At 33.4% G+C, this 10,708-nt stretch overlaps 1 protein-coding gene across 1 annotated transcript; it reads left to right on the plus strand.

The window, feature by feature from the left end:
- Positions 1–514: 514 nt before the first annotated feature.
- LOC121968745 (protein THYLAKOID FORMATION1, chloroplastic-like) lies at positions 515–5,571 on the plus strand. Its single transcript, XM_042518975.1, has 5 exons — positions 515–843; positions 1,343–1,613; positions 2,890–3,106; positions 4,374–4,489; positions 5,132–5,571. Exons 1-5 carry the CDS (start codon positions 669–671, stop codon positions 5,217–5,219), a joined length of 867 nt encoding a protein of 288 aa, XP_042374909.1. The 5' UTR covers positions 515–668; the 3' UTR covers positions 5,220–5,571.
- The last annotated feature ends 5,137 nt before the right edge of the window (positions 5,572–10,708 follow it).

Genomic DNA, 10,708 nt, shown 5'->3' on the forward strand with positions numbered 1-10,708 from the left:
AATTAATTAGAATTTACGTATTCAGCTTATTCAGTTATTCTCGATGACAAATCCATATGTTATATAATCTTAACATGTAAACCCAAAGAATTAACTAGATTCCATCACTCCAAACCCAACAAATAAAGCTGAGCAATGAGCTTAAAAATGAATTGAACTAAATCAAACCAATCGGAACAGAATAAATTGAATCTTTTTTAGACCAAAGGAACTTATCCAATTTTACCAACTAAATCGTACCAATCGAATCGATATAAAATTCATTAATTTGGTTGATTAACTAAATTTTTGTATGAGTCAATTCATTCATGATATATACATATATGAAAAACCTCTTACTTTTGGTTTTGGACGTCCGTGGAGAGAGAGAGAAGGTAACGCGTGGAGAGAGAGAGAAGGTAACGCGTGGAGAGAGAGAGAAGGTAACGCGGTGAATTTTCCGTGTCAATATATAAAACATCCTAACTGCCAAGTGGTGTCATGCTATTGGTTTACTATCTGTTTAGGGAACATGGGATAAGGCTTTCCCCTTCCTCCCACTCTGACTCTGTCTTCTTCGGCCTCTTCCTACCGGTGACGCAATTCCTGTGGCCGCCGACGACCACTGTACTTCTGCAACGACCGTAGTTTCTCTCTGTACCAACAAAGCTCTCTTTGAAGAATCTCTAATGGCCTCTATGCCATCTGCTTCCTTCTCCTCGCCCTGCAGACAAGCCTCAGAGAGAAGGCGGTCCTTTGCCGGCCTGTGCTCCTCCTCCGTCACCGCTCTCCGTGGATCGCGATTCGAAGTTCGTAAGATAAGCAAACGGATGGTCTTCAGCTGCGTGCCGGCCGCCGCAAGCTGTGAGCTTTTTGTTTATATCTGTTTTACCAAACCCTAATTTTGTCGATTACCCTTTTCGATTCTAGTTGGTCATAACTGCGATTGGTGAAGTTGTATGTTAGCAGACTTTTTACTAATCTGGTTCTCATGCTGTTTGATTTGCTTGAACTCTATTTTTTGTTGGATTTTGATCTTGAAGGGTGTTTTGGTTCATCAACTTAGTTCCTATATCATCCTGCCATTATTCTATAGTATTTTGCATCTCTTTTTAGATTTTCCACAGTTTCAATATGTAAATTATGTTTAACGTTTCGCTAATGTCTGCGGTTGATTAGAATAAATGAGCACAGAAAGCTGCTTCAGGCCTTTATGTTTTCTTTCAATTCTTTTTTGGCAAGAAATTACCATATATTGTTCTTCTTAGTTATTTATTACATGTTAAATTGGGCAAGAATTATGAGATTAGACTTGTTCATCAATATCTTTATATCTCCTTTTTTTTTTCATTTTACTGATTAGATGTGCCGCCCACTGTATCAGAGACGAAATTGAGTTTTCTCAAAGCATACAAACGACCAATTCCAAGCATATACAACACTGTGTTGCAGGAGCTTCTTGTGCAGCAACATCTGATGAGATACAAAAAGACTTATCAGTATGATGCTGTCTTTGCCCTTGGCTTTGTAACCGTATATGAACAGCTGATGGAAGGGTATCCGAGCAGTGAGGATAGAGATACCATCTTCCGGTCATATATCACGGCTTTGAAGGAGGATCCTGAACAGTACAGGTACTTGAAATTATTGCAACACTACCTGATAAGTCTTAAAATTTATCCACCTTGAGCATTGTCCAGGCGACTGTTTACATGAGAGTAAGTTTGCTCCTTTTCAGCGTACTGAATTTTAGTTACAAAAACATCCTCTTTGCTTACAATTGTGGACTTACTAAACTGCCTCTTCTATGTTTTGATACTTTTAAGAAGTATCCTGTAGCATCCCTTTAAGCTAAGAACATCTTTGGGTGATGAACATGAATTAAAGTATTCCACAATAGACCAATGTTTCCTAAACCATACTGGACATCAAACCAAATAGGCTACTGGGTCTATGGTCAACAAGTGGAACCAATCAAACGGAAATAAAGTAATAAATATTTGTTTTACAAATATATCTTGATGATGCATATTTATTACTATGAATATATATAAAAAACATTTGCACCATATATAGATGTAGTATTTATACATTAGCACATTATATACCACAGCCAACTATACTCATACTTTTAAAAAATAAGATCATTGTATTGTTAGAAGCATTGTCACGATATGTCATGACAAGGAATCACAAGTTTACTATCGCAATCACAATCATCATCTATAAATTATCATAAATTCATCAAACTCCTATAAATAATCATATTAATCACCAAATGACCATACATACTTGCATATTTATTACAAGTATTTTTAATATTGTCGTATCATTGATAAAATAAATACTAGTGTCAATAAAATTTATTGTATAATTTTAAAATTAAAAATTAAAGCTATACCTTTTTTTGTTGTGTGAAGATTGAAAAGACAAGTGATAAGATTGTTGGGATATTGATTATCGGTGGAAGGCATAAAAATTAAAAATCCAACAGGAAAATAAGTTTTGATTGAGAAAATTTAAATATTATAATTATTATAAAATTGAATGATGTGAAATAATTTAAGGGACAATTATTAAGTCAGCATGCATGGCTTCAATAGGCAATTTTAGTTAAGTTTTTTTTCCTTATGTATTTATTTTATTTTTCTAATCTACAAAACCATATTTTTTTTCAATGTTTTCTGTGAAAAGAAAAAAAAAAAGAAAAACAGAGCTTGATCTAGTTTATCCAGTTCCAGTTTTTTAGCTGGTTTAACCGGGTTTACAAGAAAATGAGTATTGCCTAGAATGACCTTTTAACTGGCTGGTTTCTGGTTGAACCAACTGGTCCGGTACAATGCAATAGACTTCAAGCATTTATATGGATATAATTTCTCTGATTATACAAGCTAGTTTTTGCTTATGCAGAATTGATGCAAAGAAATTGGAAGAGTGGGCATCATCTCAAACTCCTTCTTCTTTGGTAGATTTTGCCTCTAGGGAAGGAGAAGTGGAAGCCATTTTGAAAGACATCTCAGAGCGAGCACAGGGCAATGGAAATTTTAGCTATAGTCGTTTCTTTGCAATTGGACTGTTCCGTTTGCTTGAGCTGGCAAATGCAACTGAACCTGCAGTGCTCGAAAAGGTTGTCTATTTTTTCATTACATCAACTACATTTCCCTTAGTGGTTCCTTTTGATTTCTTGTTTGTTGTCTAATTTGTTATTTTAAGTCACTAGGTGCTAGACAGTAAGCGGTTTTTGAGTGAAGGCGCAAATGAAAACCTAGGAAAATTGAAGCCTGCACTTTATGTTAAGTGATTTGCATGTGTAGTATAGATACATGCATGACATATAACATGTAAATTCACCTGAATATAACACTCAAACTCCTATGTTGGCTAGTAATTCAATCAAAAATAATATCCATAAATAAATTTCTAACATTTTCACCTTGACCACACAACGTGTACAATATATGACTCATAAGTCTATATTTTACAACACCACAAGTAGTTGTGATACTGAAAATTTGATCTATCCAAATTATATAGTCCTTAACCTCATCGAGAAAAAGTTCAAAATAGTTAGACACCTCAGCTTTCTTTTTTTCTCTTTTCTGTCTTGTGATAGTAGTGGAGGAAACACAACATCTAGATCACAACCAAATTAATGCTGGCCAATTAATAGATATAGGAATGAATGTAAGAAGCCATCTGATACTTTTTTATTAGGCACACTATTGTATGATGTACGCAACCTAGCACCTTCCTTGTGCCTAGGAAAAGTTGCCTCACCTCGATGCTCGAATTGTGGCATATATTGCTTTGGCATGCTTTTTATTAGCACTGAATTTGCCTTGCTCTATTTTCTTTACAACTAGGCAATGGAGTTACATACTGCACTCATACCAAGCCATTTTTGTTTTGATTTTTCTCATTTGTATATTGTGGATTTCATATAAAACTTCTTTCATAATTCATGCTTTACATTTGATGTGGTAAGACTTATTAGCTTTAATCCCTCTTTGGATTGTTCAAGAAAAGCTCCATATTAGGAGAAAGTTATAGCTTTTTTTTTTCTTGCATCAAAAGAATTATGAGTCCTATACCTTCTGGAAATAATATGGGAACATCTTATTCAGAAACTAAGCATCACTATGAATCATGGTGTAGAGTTTGATCTGTATATAACCCTTCAAGCTCCTATAGTTAATTTATAAAATAATATTTGATATTATGAGGCTGTGATTGTTGATTCGTACCTCCAGATCATTCATTTGAAGGATTGACTTTGTTGTCTGAGGCTCTAGCTTGTCATATAAGGTGGTCCAAACTTGTGCATACTCGATTCATGAAGATTAGTTTTTCATTGCTTTCTGTAGAGCATTAACTCAATCTTTGTTATTCTACAGCTCTGTGCTGCATTGCATATAAATAAGCCTAGTGTTGACAGAGATCTTGATGTATACCGCAATCTTTTGTCCAAATTAGTACAAGCCAAGGAGCTTTTGAAGGAATATGTTGACAGGTAAATTATTACTATAAAATATGTTTCATTCTTTTTCTTCACATTAGTTTTAAAGTTTGTTCAATACCACAACTAGCCAAGCGCTGTGCATCCTAACTACTGAAGTCTGTTCTCTACTTCAGCATTGAACAATAAGTTTAGCGAAACTCTGTAAGAATAAGTATGATATTCTATTTTTTGTTTTCAAATTACTTTTGGAGATTACTGATAGCAAGCCATTAATTGACACCCAACTATTTTGGGTTTGTTCACCATTCAACAATTTGGTGAATATTGCACAAAATAACGAGTACTGTTCTCCATAGTCTTATGATATGTTCCATCAGCTCCTGCACCTTATGGTTACTGCTATATGTATAGTCGCAAAGTCAAAACGAAGTACCATTCAACCATTCTTGTTGCAGGTGCTTATTGATAATCCGGATAGACATACATCCTTGAAAATAAATGATGAAATCTAAGTATTAATGATCTTATATTATGCCAAACTGCCATGGAAGATTTGCTTATTGTTGCTTATCTTGAATAAAATTAACAATATCTGTGTACCAAGTAGTTAGTATGAGGGTGCCACATAGATTGGGATCTAGTCCCCTAAATGCTAATGTCTAATGTAGCTACTGTCAAATGCCATTTATGCAGAGAAAAGAAGAAAAGAGAAGATAGATCAGCATCTCAAAAGGCTAATGAGGCCATCACGCAGTTCGTGGGAGATATTTCTGTCTTTTGAGCATTGACTTTGCTGCATCACACCAGAAACCAGGCCGTAGCTAGTTCTTGTTTGAAAGAAGCTTAAGCCTGATCAGTACTTTTCTAATTGTTTGTAGAAGTAGCTCCAAGTTACTAGGATTGTGTATGCGGCTAGAATGAGCAAGCTTCAGAAGTGTCATCTGCTTGATTTATTTTGCTTAATAATATTGATAAGCTCTTCCTGGATATTCAGTCTGCTCATTGTCACTGAAAGAGTATTCAAACGACTTGGTGGTCGAGATGAGCAAAACTATAAACTTTTCTTTTAGTTCCCTCCTCTCCTAAAAACAATGATATTTATAGAAATAAATATGATTGTGATTGCAATCAAATATGATAAGTCATCACCTTGCTCATTGATGTCAAACCCACTTGCCATCCATGGACCTCCACTAGCTCACTCATTGTTCATGATCTCACCTACAAACTTCAACAATGCATGCAGTTTCATCTGGGACCTAGAAACTCCACCGTCGTCTACAACCCTGATATCGTCAGTAGAAAGAGGGTAAAATAATAATAATAATTTTTTCAATAATTTTTAATTGTTATTTTTAGTTGGTATAGGTATTTAATTTATGTTGACAATTCTAGGGATTGTTATTTTTAATTGGTATAGGTATTTAATTTATGTTGACTAATTCTAGAGATGATCAATCTAGTCTTATAAAAATTTTTATTAGTCTTTAGGATAAATTAGGGTGGTAAAAGATGAATACGTTCGCCCTTAGCGTCTCCGTCAATCCGTCTCAGGGTCAACACGGAGGAGGTAAATCACGAGCGATTATTAGCTTTTGAAATAATGACTAGTACATAAGGGAGATATTTATCTCGGCTTTGTCGAGATTCGAATCCCAGATTTCATGATGGTAATACCTCATATGATAGTCACTAGATCCATCTGAGGGATGTCTTTAGGATAAATCAAGAAGTATGCAACGGATGCGGGATGTAAAAATTTATTTGTTAATTTATCGAAGTTGGAATACGATCTTTGCTTGAGAAACTAAAAAGAAAATGAGAAGACACTCTCTAACCCCGGTCCTAATTCTTTTTACTTCTTTTTTTTTTTTTTTTTTTTTTTTTTTTTTTTTTTTTTTTGATGATGCAATGTAATTTTGCTCCAAAATCACTGTGAAGAGGCAGAGGAGGTCCTTCGATCAGATTTTTAATGAAAAGATCATCTCAAAAATATAGCTCTCCTCAAACTGCGGAGTTTCGTCCTCCTATATTTTGATAGTTGTAAATAAAGATTTCAAAATCTATGATCAAACAATCATGACTTGCTTCGAGTTCACTCCCAAGAAGCGGAGTTGCTCCTTCCTCTTGAATTTTTTTTCCAAGTAAATAAAAGAGAACCTGAAAATTAGTCCCTTCCTCTTATAAAATCCACGCGTGTGTATATATCGGCATTTCAATATGACCCAAATTAAGTATCATATTTACGAAATACCTCTTCTCTTTCTTTATAGATTCATCATTTCAAATTCAAATGAATGTACTCCTAAAAACTTATAAATGCATTTATGCTGAATTTTTAAACTTGTACCGTTTGATAAAATTTATTAATAGGCTAATTATAGACCTAGGACAATAGATTCTTAGAATTTATCTGATTTAAAAAAAATAAAATTTTAAATTTTCGAATGATGAATACTCGTTAGTTAGTTTTATTTGAAACGGATGGAGAATTGTGAATCATTTTAAATTAAATTCAATGTACTCTTGAAAATTTTATTAATATATTTATTTTTCTTCATATCTAAATTTGATAACATAAATTAAGAGTAGTTAATTCTAAAATTGCTATGCATTTTTCTTCTTTATGTCCTCTAATCACACCTATTAATTTAAGCATCGAATGAACTTTATGGGACAATTTTATCACCCTCCTATATGTGTTGATTTATGTAAGAACATCATCATTGACGATGGAAGTCGACCAGTACACAAGATTATTGGTGCAGGGAGCAGTAGATGATCGAATCTGTGTTTTGATAATGACAAAGGGGTTCAAAGTTAAGTTGTTTTGTTATCTAACAAGTTGAACTAAGTATACAGGAAAGTCCTAAGTGATTTTAGGCAAAGGAAAGTCCTAGCTGTGGTTAAGTAGGTGGAAAATCCTAGCTGTGGTTAGATAACAAAGTTCTAGTCCGGGGACTGACCAAAGTTTGGCGAGTCGAGGACTTTGGATGAAATCCTAGAGTCGAGGACTCTAGGTGAAAATCCTGGGGGCCACGGACACAAGGTAGAAGACTGGACGGGTCGTGAGTCGGACGTTCAATATGAAGACCTAAAGTCTCGGATGTTAAACAAAACTCCAGACGGTCTGGAGGATCGGTCTGACAAAAAGTAATTTCTCCTAAGAGGAGTAGGTGAGGATGCTTTCCCCGAAGATAGAACAGTAGGCGTTGGTCCAATCTAGAATTTTAATGAAACTCAAAGTCAGGACCGGATAGTCCGAAGGTTGTCAAAACTTATCATTCTTTAAATATTATTTGTTTGTACTAACCTTGTTTTGCATAAAATAAAAGTGCAGAAAATGGTGGCTCGGGCGCTCGAACTTCGAGATCCTAGAGTTGGTCCAGGTGCCCGGGATCATAGTTTGTAGAATCACGATCCTACGTAGAATCGATTTAGGGTTAGGATCCGATCGGTCAGGATCGGATCGTAGAATCGTACGATCCTACCAAAAACCCTTAAAATCTTATCATACATGATTAATAATTAGAAAAAATACTTAAAAAACTCATTTACATATAAATAGATAACTAATTTTGCATATATATGCAATCATTTACACTCAACACCTTAGATTACATTACTACATGTACAAATTTAAATTAACTAGTAATTTAACTACTATTCTCACATAGTAATAATATTTATATTTTCATATCATAAAATGAAAGAATATAAAATTTCTATTAACACAATAATAATAACACATTCAACGTCAAAAATATTTCCTTGGTTTATAAGATGATCCAATTTAAAGGCCAATAAAACACCTAACGTACATAACAGAAGTTATTGGATCCTTTGATTCAAATATGAACGTCGAAAATAATCTTCTAAAGATTGGTTGATGTCACACAATACTAGACAATAGACATCCAAAAATTCATCATTTGGGGGGGGGGGGGGGTGACAGAATATTATTGATAAAAAACTAACTCAAAAATAATTAAATATATGTTTAAATAATTTAAAACCCTAACAAGATGAAAAAATATAATAAAAAAGATAAAATCTTCTAGGCATCCGAAAAGGATTTAAATAATATTTTTTGGGTTTGAAATAGGGTGGTTAATGATAAACTTTGAAATTTATTAAAGATCTCTGAACGAGCTTTGATTTGATATATTATAGGCCCCGTGGTTCAATCCGAGTCAAAAGTTATGACCTCTCAAAGCTTCCACCGTTCCTGCTCCGATCCTGTTACGATCCTACCGATCCTGTTACGATCCTACCGATCCTGTTACGATCCTACCGATCCTGTTCCGATCCTATCGATCCTGCTGCGATCCTGCTGCAAAACTCGATTCTGCATGATCCTGGATCGATTTTGGGTCTTAGGATCGTAGGCTCGTACGATCCTACGATCCGGATCACGATTTTACAAACTATGTCCGGGATACCTTTGCCCAGAGTAGGGCGCCTAGTTAGGTGCCTTGGCGGTCCAGGCACCCGGCATTACTCCAGGCGTCTAGACTATCGAAAATCAATCTTCACAATAATCTGGCACGTACTGATTGGCAGTGCTACATCACGGTCCGAGCACCCGAAGGTTGTCCAGACACCCGAAGTGGGCTAAAAGAACGTTTCAACCAGCAGCTAGAGAACATCAATCTAAAGAAGTTCTTCTCTTGTGTGTTGCTTAGAAAACGCTTCCACGGAGTCCAAACGTTGATCCGACGATAATTACGCTGAAGAGTTCTTCCTCTTAGTCATCGGTATTTTCTTTAATTGTTCAAGTTACTTATACATAATTGTAATTACTTTTGAAACTTATTCGAATTACTAGTATATTGTCCAATGAAAACAAACGACGATCATGAACATTGGAGTAGGAGTTGTCACAAGCTCAGAACTAAATATATCAAAGTGTTAGTATTATTTTATTTTCCTTTTCTTAAATTTACTATACTTTACTCTGATTGTTTTTAAATGAATATGATTATTTTTAAATTAATATGAAAACTACAAGCATTATTCAACCTACAAAGATGACCCAGTAAATTGGCAAAATTCATTTGGAGGAGTCGTTAAGATGGTAACTTAAAAATGTGACAAAAGTCACCCTCCCACATAGGGATGACAATTTCACCCGAACCTGATAGAGGATCCAACATCCGATCCGAATGGAGGAGGGTATGGAGGGACTATCAATACCCGATATCCGACCTGAATATCCGATTAAATAATATATATACATATATTAAAGAAAATTTTCTTTTTCTAAAATTAATTTACTATTTTTGTTGATATTAGGAGGAGACTATATAGATGTTTAATCTATTTTTTAATTATATATATATTTTTAATAGGTTGTTAATTTTAATATATTTTTGTTGAATGATAATAGTTGGATAGAAAGAAGAAAAATTATAACTATAGGGGTGCGTTTGGTTCAAGTTATCATGCATAACTTTGGTTATGTGATTACCAGATTATCGCATAACCAAGGTTATGAGAAATAAAACATAACCAAATGTTGTTTGGTTCAACCTAGGTAATGCAACAAAAACTTGTTTGTTTGAAGGTTTTAATGAATATCCTAGTTTAATATTTTACCGTATTACCCTCAGTTACAAAATCAACTATACATATTATTATTATTATTATTATTTATTTTTTTTTATGTTTTTTTACTTTTTTTTCTGGTATATTTTTTTACTTTTTTATGTGTTTTTTTTAATGTTTTTATATTATTTATATTATTTATATTTATATTTTATATTTTTTACATTTTTTAATTTTAATATTTATTTATTTATTTTATTTTTAATTTTTTTAAATTTTTATTTTTTTAAATTTTTTTTTTGAAATTTTTAAATATTTAAAATTTTAAAATTTTTATTTTTTATTTTTAAAATTTATATTTTTTTAAAAAATTTATTTTTTAAAAAAATAAAATTTTAAATTTTTTTTTTAACATTTTTTAATTTTTTTTACATTTTTAATATTTTTTTACATTTTTTTCTCTTTTTTCATGTTTTTTTTTATCGGAGGATATTTTTGGTAAAAAAATTCGTTAACCCCGGAATCAAGAAAAACCTTAGTTTTCTGAGGTTTTCCGATTCCGGGCTGCATGACCCTTTTGCTGACGTGTCGGGCATAGAACATTACTCGGGAATCATCAAAACCAAACAAGGTTTTTGTTGATAACCTTGGATGGATAAATAAGGTTATCAAGAATAACCCCGAACCAAACACACACTAGAAGATATCCGATCATTTAATGGG

This window comes from Zingiber officinale, chromosome 1B (genome assembly GCF_018446385.1).
Source record: "Zingiber officinale cultivar Zhangliang chromosome 1B, Zo_v1.1, whole genome shotgun sequence".
NCBI lineage: Eukaryota > Viridiplantae > Streptophyta > Magnoliopsida > Zingiberales > Zingiberaceae > Zingiber > Zingiber officinale.

Bases quoted from the DNA above. Each gene is read 5' to 3' on its own strand.
- LOC121968745 (XM_042518975.1), top strand. From the start codon at position 669: ATGGCCTCTATGCCATCTGCTTCCTTCTCCTCGCCCTGCAGACAAGCC. The intron at 844-1,342 runs GTGAGCTTTTTG...TTTACTGATTAG, and splicing joins CGTGCCGGCCGCCGCAAGCT to ATGTGCCGCCCACTGTATCA. The intron at 1,614-2,889 runs GTACTTGAAATT...TTGCTTATGCAG, and splicing joins GAGGATCCTGAACAGTACAG to AATTGATGCAAAGAAATTGG.